This window comes from Pseudonaja textilis, chromosome 2 (assembly GCF_049901715.1).
Source record: "Pseudonaja textilis isolate UNSWEBS1 chromosome 2, rPseTex1.2, whole genome shotgun sequence".
Classification (NCBI taxonomy): domain Eukaryota; kingdom Metazoa; phylum Chordata; class Lepidosauria; order Squamata; family Elapidae; genus Pseudonaja; species Pseudonaja textilis.
The window spans coordinates 80,306,451-80,319,761 of NC_141991.1; the positions used below are offsets into that span (position 1 = coordinate 80,306,451).

A 13,311-nucleotide genomic window follows, 5' to 3' on the forward strand; every position below is an offset into this window, starting at 1 on the left:
CACCGGATTTGTCAAAAGTTGTGGCTTTAACTCAGAATCCCAACTCAGACTCTTCTGGGTGTATTGGGAGATAATTTCCATCATCCCAGATATTGTGGTCAAAAATATTTAGGGACTGGGATAGTAACAGTGAAATCCATCTAGCAAGAAAGGGACAAGACTGGGGGACATTATTTTAAACGTGACCACATTCAAATTTAATAAAAAGAGATTAATATCATGCAGTTCTTAGCATACTAATTTACTTATCTCCAATTCAGTATCTAGTTGAAAATCCTGCAACTTGCAGTAATAACACAAATATACAAAGTTGGGGAAGGCTATTTTAGGCAGTAATTTATAAAAGAGGAAAACAGGCCTAAATTAGGTACTTAGAGGCAAGGCAGGTTTTGGAAGAAGGAACACTAATGTCCCTTTTAGAATACCCCCTTACGTTTTCTGTGATATAGATCTACCAATTTTGCAGACTTTCCCACAGATGATACAAGAGTAAAAAGCTGCCTATTTAATGAAGGCCAACCATTTTGAATTTGGAAAAGCCGAAGTGCTGTTAATAACCTGATTTATTTTGTGCTTATTTTTCCCACTTGATCTGATCTTAGCCCAAAAGCTGAAAAATTTACCCTGGAAAGAAATAATTAAATTCATAATGTTGAAGTGTGCACAGGAAAGTGTTTCTTTTCCTTTTTTTGGCACTGAAAAATGCACAGGCACTTTGTAAATTAAAAAAGAGGTCATGATGCACAATTTGTTTTTTAATGTAAAGATTCTCAAGAGAATGATGGGGTTTGCTTTAAAACATTGTGCACACTGGCTTTCAAAGCTCATGAGATGTTTCCTATTTGCAACACTTCTTTCTTTTTCTGCATATTTTCCTCTCCCCATATGGTTATTATTTAAAAATGTAATAGCCACTGAATGCACACATACCAACAAAATTATTGCATAGACCCTTGAGTACTGGCTGCTTAAAGCTTGGATGAACTCATCTTTGACAGGCCTCTCAGTGACTAGTTTAAATTCTGAAACTCATTTCCTCCCTGTTATGTTTTGATGACAAAAGCTCCTTTGCCGTTTCTTTAGTACATGAAACACTTTGATGCTAACCAACCCTTTTCAGTTTTTGTCAGCAACTCCAATGAATCATCCCCACCCACCAATTTGCCACAGACCTGATAGAAACATCCACACGCTAAAAATAAAACCTGTCTTTATATAAGGCTGGTTTCCTTAAAAAACTAGCTTCTTTTGAAAGCAAGGTAGACTCACATCAGCTGACAACTTCTTCCCCTCTGCCAGCTTACTCAAATAAACAAGACCAAAAATTGGAGGCAGAGTCTTTTAAAAAATATATATAATCAGTGAAGAACAGAAAAGTAAGAATGATGCAATGTTACGACAGGAATAAAACCAGGATTCCTTATATTAGAACTCTTGGTATCCTAGTCCTTATTTTTTTACATTTTTCAAGCTATTCTGTAACTTGTAGTAAGTAGAAATAAGATTATAAAAGACTCACTTGCAGAATTTATGAAAAGCCTGTACTTTCCACAAAGAATATTTCCTCCTAGGTCCCCACAAGAGAGGAACTGCCTTCTATGCATGTGTGTTTGTCTAAAGAAAAGTGCAAAAATGGAAGAAAGCAGCAATGCTATCTTGCAGCATTCTAGCACATGTACAGGTAACCCTCGACTTACAACAGTTCATTTAGTGACCGTTCAAAGCAACAACGGCACTGAAAAATGTGACTTATGACCATTTTTCACACTAATGACCACTGCAGCATCCCCAGGGTCATGTGATCAACATTCAGGTGTTTGGTAATTGGTTTGTATTTATGACCCTTTTGCAACCTTCTGGCCAGCAAAGTCAACGGGGAAGCCAAATTCACTTAACCAGGTTACTTGCTAGCTTATCAACTGTGGTGGTTTCACTTAACAACAGTGGCAAGAAAAGATGTAAAATGGGGGCAAAACTCACTTAACAAACATCCCATTTAACAACAGAGATTGTGGGCTCAACTGTGGTTGTTAAATTGTGGACTACCTGTATAAGAACATCTATACAGGTTCATGAATTGGCATCATTATCTGCTGGTTCATTTGCTAATAAAGGGTTGGGGCCACTTGCAGGTCTCCAGCTATTGGCAACCACTTTGGTCCTTTTCATAGCACTCTACTCTGCATTGCATGAAAACATCAATGTTAGCTCCCCATCATGTGGAAACAGAAAAATACTAGTTTAAGTCCTGATACAAGCTTGATAGGTTTTTCTTTTAAGAAACAAAGAAAACATTGTATGCCTTGGCATGCTAATTCTTTAGAGAGAGAAAAGATTGGAAAGTGAATTAGTTACTCTACTGCTAATATAAATACTCGATAAACTGTGCAGTTTGCAGAACTCCAAAATTCCCACTAAATCATCAAACACTCTGGGCAACAGTAGCTCTTCTACACATTAACACCATTAGTTAAACAGTAAAATAACTCAGAGGTAGTTTCATCCCTGTAATATTTTGGTTTCTATGCACCCAGCTCTGCTGCTGTAGAATATTTACTGTACTTCAGAACTCTGGGCCTATTACTTCTCTATTTTCCCTCCTCCCAACCCATTACATAATCAACATGTCATGTGCTTAAAGATTTAGTCAACAAATGTCTCAATTATATACAACACAGAGAGGACTGGATTTTTTTCTTTTTGAAATGTTTTCACTTCAGTTGCTCTTTCACTTCAGTAGCAAGCCACTCCTTTTTATTTAATATTCTCCATGAAGGTAAAAGGGGCAAGCCAAAAATCAGTTCCTAAACATAAGCCCAAGGCAAGCTCAATCAAAGATCAAACGAGAAATGCTCCTTCCAGAAGATAAACAAAAGAGGAGTTAGCAATTCCAAGCCAAATCGGAACTGCAGAGAAATCCTACAGTACTGGAGTGCTGCTTATCCTGTATATGTCTGCATGGTAGCAGAACTAATAATATTAAAACATTTACAATGCAGTACAAGTAAACACCTCCTCTCTTTCAAAGCCTCCCAAAGTCCATTCCAGGATACAATGTGCTGCATCTTACAGATACTTGAAGATTTATTCATGTTAAGTAGCCTTTTGGGGGAAGAATGCCAGACCCCTTTAATGACACGAACGCTGCCAGTAACAGCAATTCCCTAAAGACTTCATCCTTTCCTTGTAGCCATCAGCAACAATTTCATACCAGAGAATAAAAAGGGACAATAAGAAAGGCACGAGGGGAAGTAATTCTCCCACTGAAGCAGAAACATTCAGCCATTAGCACGTGTTTCCCTTCCCAATTCTAACGGTTTCCTTGTTGCATCTGCTTTTGCAGTGAAGAAGAAAACCCCAAAAACAGAATGTGGGGAGCATGCTAAAACTACCATTCCAACCACTTCTACACAATGTCAAGACACTGTGGCGTTTTGACGAAAGAAAGAAAGAAAGAAAGAAAGAAAGAAAGAAAGAAAGAAAGAAAGAAAGAAAGAAAGAAAGAAAGAAAGAAAGAAAGCAAGCACTGTCTCAGATGTCAGCCGGCAGATCAAAAGGGAAACTCTTGCCAGTGGGATCCTGCCAGCCCTGTATCTCTAGAGAAAACGGGTCTTCAGAATTTCCTCTGTAGCATCAGTTGGGCTGAAAGTTAATTAGCAGAAGCCTTTAGAAGCCAAAGGGAACACAGGGATGTGGGAGTAAAACCAGACTGGCATCATTTAGTGTTCCAATGTAGAAGGAGTTATGTGATATTAAAACATTAATATGCCGACAGTCTCCAGTGATAGACTGTTCCTTGTTTCCACACAATCCTAATCTTAGCTCTACATTCCAGGGTGGTAATGGATTTAGAATGGGGTGTCCATCTTCCAGGAGAAGAGTCTCCTTTAAAAATCATGGTTATACCTGCAAACGTGGCTCAGATCAAAGGCATCAAGCGACAATTCTGGCTTCAAAGGTAGTGGCCAAGGGGAGAACTCAAAGGCTATGCTAAGTAAAGCATTTTCTGTTATGTCCCAATTCCACTGAATAAAGACTATAGCAAACATGAGATGGCCTTGTGAAATGCTTTGCCATCATACGGTGCATGCCTGACAATCTAGGCTTGGATTGTGTTGGCCCATCAAAGTCTGTTCTGCCTCCACTCACTCAAGCAAACTGACATCTAAAAAATCCCGTGGACGGGGTACGTCAAGAACCGAAACTGGGACTGCACATACTTTCTGCTCTGTTCCTAAATAATCAGAACCTCTTCTGCTTTTCACTAGAAGCTGATGCAAACCATCCCCAAAGCACCAAGTCTGTTCCAAGCCTCAAGACACCACAGATCAGCTGATTTCTTGACTTAACATGATTTATGTTTCAAGGTTCAAATTTTAAGAGGCATAACATATATGGAAGCAAAGAAAGCAAATAAAAGGAAGAATCAAATAAGAAATCAAGTAAAAACAAGAATCCAAAATCCATTCTATTTCATGCTTTTCAAACAAACAAACAAATACCCCAAAATGGCTGATTTAAATTTACTACAGAACTACATTTTAAATCTATCAATATTCTTTTCTCAAGTAAACTTTAAACTTTGCAAGCTGTGCAAATTAAAGGCAGCTGGACAGTAGATGACAGGTTAAAGGCTTTGCACTCAAAATGTAGTTCTGAATTAGTTTTCTGTACTGGATAGCTTATGAACTGCTATAATAGCAATCATTTTATTTGCCTTATTTCCTCTTAGGAAAGTTGGATTCGTTTAAATATCTCTTAAGAAAAGGCAACAGATTTGCTTGCACATGACAACTAGAGACTGAATCACTGCAATTGATCACATAAAAAGCATTCACATATATGAAGGTGTTTCTCCCATTCTCTAGGAAAGTTCTTGATGTTTCCTGTTGCACCACAACCTTCCAGGATAGGAGTGTCTGCAGGATCCACACCTTTTGTCATGATGAAAGCAACATTGTACTGTAAACACACATTTCTTAAGTGCACGTCATCTCCCCACACTTGTAGAAAAGGGGTGGAGACTGGGTGCAATGCTGCTTTCATCATTTGCCCCCTCTTGTCTTCTGCAGAAACCTCTGTTCCCAGGGTTCTCGTGCATTACAGATTCACTATAAACCACGCAGATTATAGATATTTGCTTTAGAACAGTAACAGGATTGAAAATCTGAAGTCTCTAAATTAAAACGTCCTTTAGATCTAAAAATAAACAACCAGAAGCCTACTAGTTTCCCCAGCCAGAACATCTGGATTCAAAACATGTAAAGAATATAAGTAAACCACCTCTGTTCTAAACAATAGCGGACGATGGCTTAATTACTGCTCTTCAGCAAAGAATAATGTGAATTGAGAGTTTATTTTCGGCATTATACATTTGTTATCAGAAGCATTTAAACACTTGTTAGAACTGAAAAACAGTAGTAAAAGAAAAACCCTCACCTGAATTCATTTAAGGCATCCACAATCCTGTTATATGCCAAACTCCGCTGGCTGGCATCAGCTGACCGACGGCTTGTTTTCATAGCCTTGAAAAAAATTGTTTAAACTAGTGTCAGGCAAAACTCCAAGTCATATGCTATGTTTTATCTAAAGTGGACTTGAGCAGACAAAAAGAGGGTGGATTTCTTTTTTTGTTATGTCTGTGTGTGGACTTCTTTTTAATGCGATAAATATTATTCCTTGATAAGTTTCATATCAAGATAGAGATATGTAAAGAACAAGTATTTACACTGTCCCTTTTTCCTACACTCTTGCTTGCAAGAGGCTATACAGAAACAAACAAATCCTTCAACTAATTGCCTGCGCACAATAGTAAATAGAATTCATTGTTAGAGAGGTAGGATTTGTTCTGTGAACAAGAGGCAGAATGCAGGTTAATGGGAGTTATAATCCTAAAGTAATCAGATCCATTGTTCTCACCTCTTTATCTCTTTGAAGCAAGTGACTAGGACCCAATTCAGAATTCACATGGTGTTCCATCATGTGTTCCCCACTATCACATAGATATTCTCGTATCTGATTTAAGCTCTCTGTTGGCTTTGTGCAAATAGAAATGTGCACAATGCACTGTATTCATGTAGGACTGCAACACAGGGCACTTTCCACCACTAAAATACAGTACAGGAGCTTAATAGGCGCAGTCATCTATCTATCATCCATTTTAAAGCCATGAAGGATTTCGATGCAGAAGATATAAGAGGAGGCCACGGGTTCAAGGAAGAGGGAATCTTATTCTGTAAGCAGAAGTCAGTTTCCACAGCTTGTATAATTTTAATATATGCAGAGGAGAGAGAATGGCAGAACTATTCCTTCAACTCACTAAGGCCAATTCCTATAGCCATGCCCTTGTTCCATCTCAGAGCTAGTTGGAATCCAACCTATCCTACATTTGGCAGCCTTTGTCTAACATGTGCTGTGCACTCATAGTCAGTGTACCCAGTGCTGCTGACTGTATCTGTAGTATATACAAAGCAAGACTGCAGAGACTTGTGTCATCTGCTCACTCAAGGCGATTGCCAACTGGCACACTGATTGCTTTTCAAAGTTTTTTTGTGATTATTTCAAATGTGCTGATGATGAAGTGCCCTGTATCATTTAAAAGGGGTGGGGGAGAAGCACTATGGTACAGTCTCCCACACAGGCAAAACAAAAATGGGCAGTGGGGTCACAGTGGTCAGGGACTAGAGGCAAGGGGGACAGTCCACGATCATAGCAAAAGAGTCCACAAAAGACTGATGCAGAACATGTTATAGCAAACTCTCCCATGCACATCAATGCACCCCACGCTGTCGGCATTCAGTGACTTGGGTCCCAGCAAAATAGTACCCACTATTTGAGTATCAGAAAACCTAAACCTGTCTTTGGCCCGAGTCAGCCACAGGTTGGCCCCAAGATGTAGAGGACATGCAGACACGAGTTCATGGAAGGGTTGCAGAGGCACCTTTACATCAGGGTGTGGAGAATATGCTAATGTACCCAAAGACCCCTGTCTATGTCAATGGCATGACTGTAATTCCTATGCCGGTTTTTTGGATGTAAATATTTTTCAAAGGGAAGCCCTTGGCAAGATAATTGAGCAGAGGAATTATAACTAGGAATTTAGCTCAGAGACCTATAGGCATAGCTATTAAACCATGTAACTCAAAAGTAACTAAATCAGTTCAACACAGTCTTTCCTTCTTGGCTACTTAAGGGTGATCTCAAGACCTTTATGCATTACCCTGAAATAAGACCACTTCCCAACGTTAGCATTATGGCGTCTGCATGTGCATCGCCAACTTGGTCTAACGCAGTCTTTCTCAAACTTAGCAACTTAAAGATATGTGGACTTCAAACTCCCAGAATTTTCCAGCCAGTATGTTTAAATCCACACTTTTTAATGTTGTGAAGGTTGAGAAGCACTGGTCTAATGCCTCTAAATGATAAGCCCCAACCTTGCAGATTGAACTGATAAAAGTCATATCGTAAAAGTAGAATTAGCAAATATATTAAACGTACATATACTGTAGGTGATGATAGTATTTACCTGTTCTATTGCACTCTTCAGCTTATTAATATGACTCTCAAAAAGAGGGAAGTGTGAGAAAAAGAACTCATTAAATTTGCTATTTTCTTCTTCATCCTTTGAAAGTGAGAATATCACCCCAATTGCTATCTTCTTTTTCCTGACAATTCCTGGATTTGGGCTGGAGTTGTCGTCTGACAAGTTAAAGCTTTCTTCCACTGACCTTTATAAGAACCAAAAAATGAAGAACTGTAAATTTGAAATGTTTCAAACTATATTGCAAGTAGAACTTCGATACAATTGTCTTTTTTTTTTTAAATGATAATCTGAAATTAACATTTCACCCAAATCCAGCATGCTTGTTCTGGGCATCTGCTTTTAATGCCCACAGTTCTAAATATCACAGAATTGTGGAGAACAATTTAAATCACAGATTGTGCTGTGTATAGGCATCCAATTCAAGTAATCACAACAGCCCAACCTCTAAACATATCCTGAAAACAGCTCTTGCAGGTAAATTTTCTACAAGATTCAGCTGGAATCTTTTGTCGTATTAAATCTCTTATTCCAAATAGAATCAGCTCCCTTAACATAACTGCATTCTCTTTACATCATTTCAGGAATTTGAAATATTCCATCACATTTTTTTCATCTTTTCTTCTCCAAGCTAAACATTCCCAGTTCTTTCCATTTTTCTTCATGGGACTTAAATTTTCATTGTCTTTTGTTATTCTTTTAAGAAATTGTTCTGTTGTCTCCAATTCCTTCTTTTAGTGCTCAGAATTGGACACAATAATGGAGGTGGAGCTGACCCAGTAATAAATACAGTAGAATGATCATTTCCCAATATTTGGAAGCTATCTCACACAGCCAGTTCACATTCAGCTTTCTCACAGGTACCTTTGCCATCTCCTACTTGTGCTTTTTGTCTCTTTGCCCCTTAACACATATCTTCATGAAACTTTATGTTGCAATAGGCCTATAGTCTATCGCAACATGAATGTCCCATATAACAGTATGCTCTGGTTTCCTTTCATAACTTTTCAAATAAGATGGGAAAGGGGGAAGTAAACTCCACTGAATTAAAAGGAGTCATTTAGATACTGGGAAATAATATGGAGCAAAGCGACTGGAGTAATTGTGTTTCAAATGATTAGGTGCATAACTCTAATGCACAAGGGAAACCCAAACATAAAATGAACATGAAGCTGTGTTCTATGCTCACACCATTATCCTAAAACATTTACTCTCTTGCAGGAGCATTGAAAGTTGCACCAAGATGTTGGATTCCAGGCAATCAGCCAATCACACCCTATACACATGTGGAAATTCAAACAGCATTTCCAATCTGCTCACCATCTAGGGAAGACTCCATTCTCCAAGCTTGTCGTCTGACTGCGACGCCAGCGCCGTTGGTAACTGCTAGCACAGCTTCTATTCAGTGAAGAACCCGGAGATGGAAAGGGAGTGATAAGCAGACTGCTAAGAGATGCTGTAACCATAACAAAAAGGGAAATTACATTTTAAAAAAAACATTTCATTCATGACACATAGGTTAATTTTGTGAATGTGAGAAGCAAAATCTGAACATAGGTAACAATTATTGCTCACAAGGCGTTCTCCTTTTTGTGGAGGTTATATGTTTTTTCTTCTTCTATAAAGGAGACTATTAAGTAACCCGGATATCAGACACACACTACCATCCATATTATCTTTCTTTTTCTTTTTAGATCCTGTCTATACAGTGATACGCACAGGATGCACTATAAGAAATGTCTTTTCAGCAGCTGCCTCCACTGTCAAACACTTTTCTTGAAATTACCTAGTCCCACAGCAATACCTTTTTAATAAAATATTTCTTTCTGTTAAAACAAGATTGAGTCTTTTCAAGATGCAGCATTCAGCAAACTGTTTGACGAGTTATTCTTAAGAACGCCTAATACATTTTATGCTTCTGCTGAACTAACAAGGAATATTATGCTAAGCCATAGGTTTGCTTACCATTAATGAAAGAACAATTGGCTAGGTTCAGTATTGTACCAGCAAAAACAAAAAACATAATAAGCCTTAGTAATCCATCCAAAAAAAGATATACAATGACAAAATAGACATACAATAAAGAAAACCCAGGCCCTTATGTTACTAATAAACAACTTTACCAGATCTTGCAATTCCACTGTCTCTGTCTTCATTCAGTTCTCTGCCGGGCATGTCCATGGGGTTGCTGTGAACTATGAAGAGAAGACCATCCGTTAATCCAAGTTCATAAAACTTTCTCACCATCTCATGCTCCATTTAATTTACCAAATAATCATGCTCATTGGTAACTTCATTTAGAACTTTGAAAATAACAGCAAGGCATACCCAATCACCAAAGAAGGCTGCAAAGCAGATCTAGTCATACACAGTATGTAGCTTCACAAAGGTTCAGGCAGTATTTGCAGCCCACTTCTTCATTTCAACAGAAATGAAATATTACTGAAAAAGGGAGGTTAGCCATGGAGCAAAAGCACTTGGTACCAAGCTATAAGCAGTGCTAGAATAAAAAGAAGAGTATGACAAGCACTATATGATGGGTGTTCTATGATGCATCAGATCTGGATTTGCATTTCTATTGCTTCTTCAATTAAGCATGACACTATCTGCATTTGCAGCCAATTTTTATTCACCAGCGATGAAATTCTAAGCAGAAGCTAGAACTCCAATCTGCCACAAATCAAGTTTTCTTGATTATAATTATTCCAGAAATCATAGATTTGCAGATCCATGAAAAGGAAAAAAAAAAAAAGGTCTAAATCAGCCATGGAAATAAAACTCGGATAATGGAAAGCCAAACAAGAGCAGCTTAGTTCAGGTTTAGGCAAATGGTGAAATAAAATTAATTTTATCCTTAAGATTAATTCAGTTTTGCAGAAACGAACAAGTAATCCCTATATTGTTAGGGATTTCCAAATCCCAAAGGATTTCCTTGGTTTGACATGAATTGAAGATGGTTTCACTTTGGGAAGGAGTGGGGGAGAGCTTATCCTCTCTTCTGTGACTATGGGGTCTTATTTCCAAGGCCAAACTATAGATCCACTCGGTTTGGTCAAACCAACTAGACTATCCATACAGCACATAGCAAACCTGCAAAGAAAGAGGCGCTCCGGATCAGTCGGAGCGGACCTTGTTCAGAGAATGCCCGCCTAGGGCTGCAAAGTTGTGAGAAACCTACATGGCAAAATGTAAAATACACATGAAAGAATGAGGTTAGTAAAGCAGAACAGATTCTGTGGAGGGGAAGGGAAGATGTAAGCCAACACAAACGCAGACCCACGAACACAGAAAAACCCGCACCTTTTACACCTGAACACAGTATAGGACTTCAAACTGCACTTCCTTCCCAGATTTACATATCAGTTTTAATGCAGGAGGTTTCTTTATTTTTCATTATGAATAAATCAGTACATGAGGTAAAAGCTTCAAATAATTATTAATTACAACACAACTACACATATAGACAGTCCTGATTTTTTTGCACATTTGTAACAGACTTGTATTAGTTTGATCAAGCATCTAATAATTTTATAAACACAGAACAATTCTCTTTATCTACCAAAGCAGTTATTTTCTTAGGTTGGGCTGAAGGGATGTCTTTTGCTTTAGATGTTTATATGTACCTGTGCAGAGAATAAACCTTATTTAATAAAAATCCTCTTTGCAAGGTTCAGAATTCTTCCCCTTCCCCCAATTGTCTCAATTCACAAATCCTCATAGTAAACCCATAAGTAATCTATTTTGTAAGTACATTAAAATCTTTTAAAGGAACTACAGGTAGTCCTCAATTTACAACAGTTCATTTAGTGACCATTCGAAGTTACGACACTGAAAAAAGTGACTTATGACCAATTTTCATGATTATGACCACTGCAACATCCCAATGGTCACGTGATTTACATTCGGATGCTTGACAACTGGTTTCATATTGATGACAGCTGTAGTGTCCCGGGGTCATGTGATCACCTTCTGAGACTTTCTGACAAGCCAAGTCAGTGAGGAAGCCCCTTAACAACGGTGCTACTAGTTTAACAACTGCGTGATTCACTTAATAAATGTGGTAATAAAATAAGACAAAACTCACTTAACCAATTTCTCACTTAGCTTAACATAAATTCTGGGCTCAATTGTGCTCGTAAGTTGAGGACTACCTGTAATTTGCATACTTCTGCACACACACACACACACATACACACACACACACACAAACTTCCGCATATAAAATACGACATGAGGGAGGCAAATCATTTTGACAAACTCAGAGCCCAGATTACAGCCTTCTAACAGGAGTTGCCTTATTGCCCTCTCACCATTTTCACAGCAATAGAGCCGGAGCTGGCAAAAACAAAGACATAATCCCCAGGGCACAGTTCTGAAATATCCCTTTGACATATGGACCCTTCAAAAGATGATCCACAGTCTTGCCTTCTATCCCAAAGTCTCAGTTCAGCCCAAGTTTCCAGCTCTAATGAATAACATTATTTTTTTCTTAGCCTCATCCAAATCCGTGCGTGATTGATTTATTGCTGGAAAATGAAATGAAAGGAGACCTTTATCTCCCTTACACCTCTGACTAATTTTACGTTCACATCTTGTTTCTAATCAAAAAGATGTCATAATATTTTCACCAAAGCAAATTGGAAGCTAATACCGCCTGCTGTGCCTGGAATTCTGGCCCCGTGTGTGAAATTTTTTTTCCCTCATGCAAGAAAGATAAAAAAATGTTTTGAGTTGAAAGAAAAGCATTTCTCATTTCTTGTACCTTCTCTTCTGTTGTCAGAAAATAAGAACAGTATCTTTTGATCACGGATTTTAGGTGTAAATCACTAGTAGCACAGGGAGTTCTCAACTTATGGCTGGCCACTTAGTGATTGTTCAAAGTTACAATGCACCCCTCTTCCCCCAAAAAAACTATTTACGACATTTCCAGAGTTCTGAGGACTACTTGTGATCATATGACAGCATTTCAGGCACTTGCCAACCTGCTCATCTTTACAGCTGATTGAAGCATTTTTTGGTCACATGACCACAACGTATGAGGTCTTTTGTATGATGTGCTTTGTCGATTTCTGGCATTTTCAGCTGGTTTTCAACGAAGAACAGCCATATTAATATATGGAATGGTGAGCTAGCATTATATAACTATATTGATAATGATAGATAGGTAGGTAGGTAGGTAGGTAGATAGATAGATAGATAGATAGATAGATAGATAGATAGATAGATAGATAGATAGATGAGCTAGCATTATACAGCTAATGCAAAATTGATAATTTTGTATATGTATATCTGTATATGTATGTGTGTGTGTGTGTGTGTGTGTGTGTGTGTGTATATATACATATGTGTGTGTACACACACCCACACACCCCAATATTATAAAGCTTCTGCCATAAAAAAGTCATAAAGTTAGGCCTGGTCACACAAATGTCATGACTTATGACAGAAATTCCAGATTCCATTGCAGTTGTAAATAAAGGACTACTTCCATGAATAACAGAGCAATGACTGTTGAACACCCCCCCCGCTCTGTGTGTGTGTGCGTGTGCGTGTGTGTGTGTGTAGGCATGGATTTTAATATTCATACAGCTGCACAGTGACAAAAAATCTTTTCTAGTTTCTTCAAATATGGTAAGCACAAGTACTAAGTAGAGAGAGAGATGGGCTAGAAAGCTAACTCACATACAAAAGCACAATAACCTTTTAAAAATCCAAGAATTGGCAAGAATCAATGAGTCATAAGTATTCATAAGTATTCTTTCTATTTGATT

The 13,311-nt window shown here is 38.1% G+C and overlaps 1 protein-coding gene and 1 long non-coding RNA gene across 6 annotated transcripts in view; one reads left to right on the plus strand and one right to left on the minus strand.

Moving 5' to 3' along the window:
- The window catches only part of LOC148126928 (uncharacterized), a 66,122-nt gene extending 56,449 nt beyond the window's left edge, over window positions 1–9,673 (plus strand). Inside the window, exon 3 of the long non-coding RNA XR_015741726.1 lies at window positions 8,762–9,673. This is a non-coding gene — a long non-coding RNA (uncharacterized LOC148126928). The remainder of the gene's footprint in view (window positions 1–8,761) is intronic.
- Window positions 1–13,311, minus strand: part of FNIP1 (folliculin interacting protein 1) — a 99,174-nt gene that overhangs the window by 22,337 nt on the left and 63,526 nt on the right. For 4 of the 5 annotated variants that reach the window (XR_015741725.1, XR_015741724.1, XM_026696467.2 and 1 more), the window contains exons 7-11: window positions 10,631–10,714; window positions 9,664–9,735; window positions 8,861–8,996; window positions 7,526–7,727; window positions 5,440–5,525 (exon numbers count right to left, since the gene is read on the minus strand). Coding sequence is in view for 3 of the 5 variants with exons in the window: in XM_026696467.2 (XP_026552252.1) it covers window positions 5,440–5,525; window positions 7,526–7,727; window positions 8,861–8,996; window positions 9,664–9,735; window positions 10,631–10,714 (580 nt within the window). In the remaining 2 variants the exon portion in view is untranslated. The remainder of the gene's footprint in view (window positions 1–5,439; window positions 5,526–7,525; window positions 7,728–8,860; window positions 8,997–9,663; window positions 9,736–10,630; window positions 10,715–13,311) is intronic. The other variant, XM_026696468.2, reaches the window with a different exon arrangement.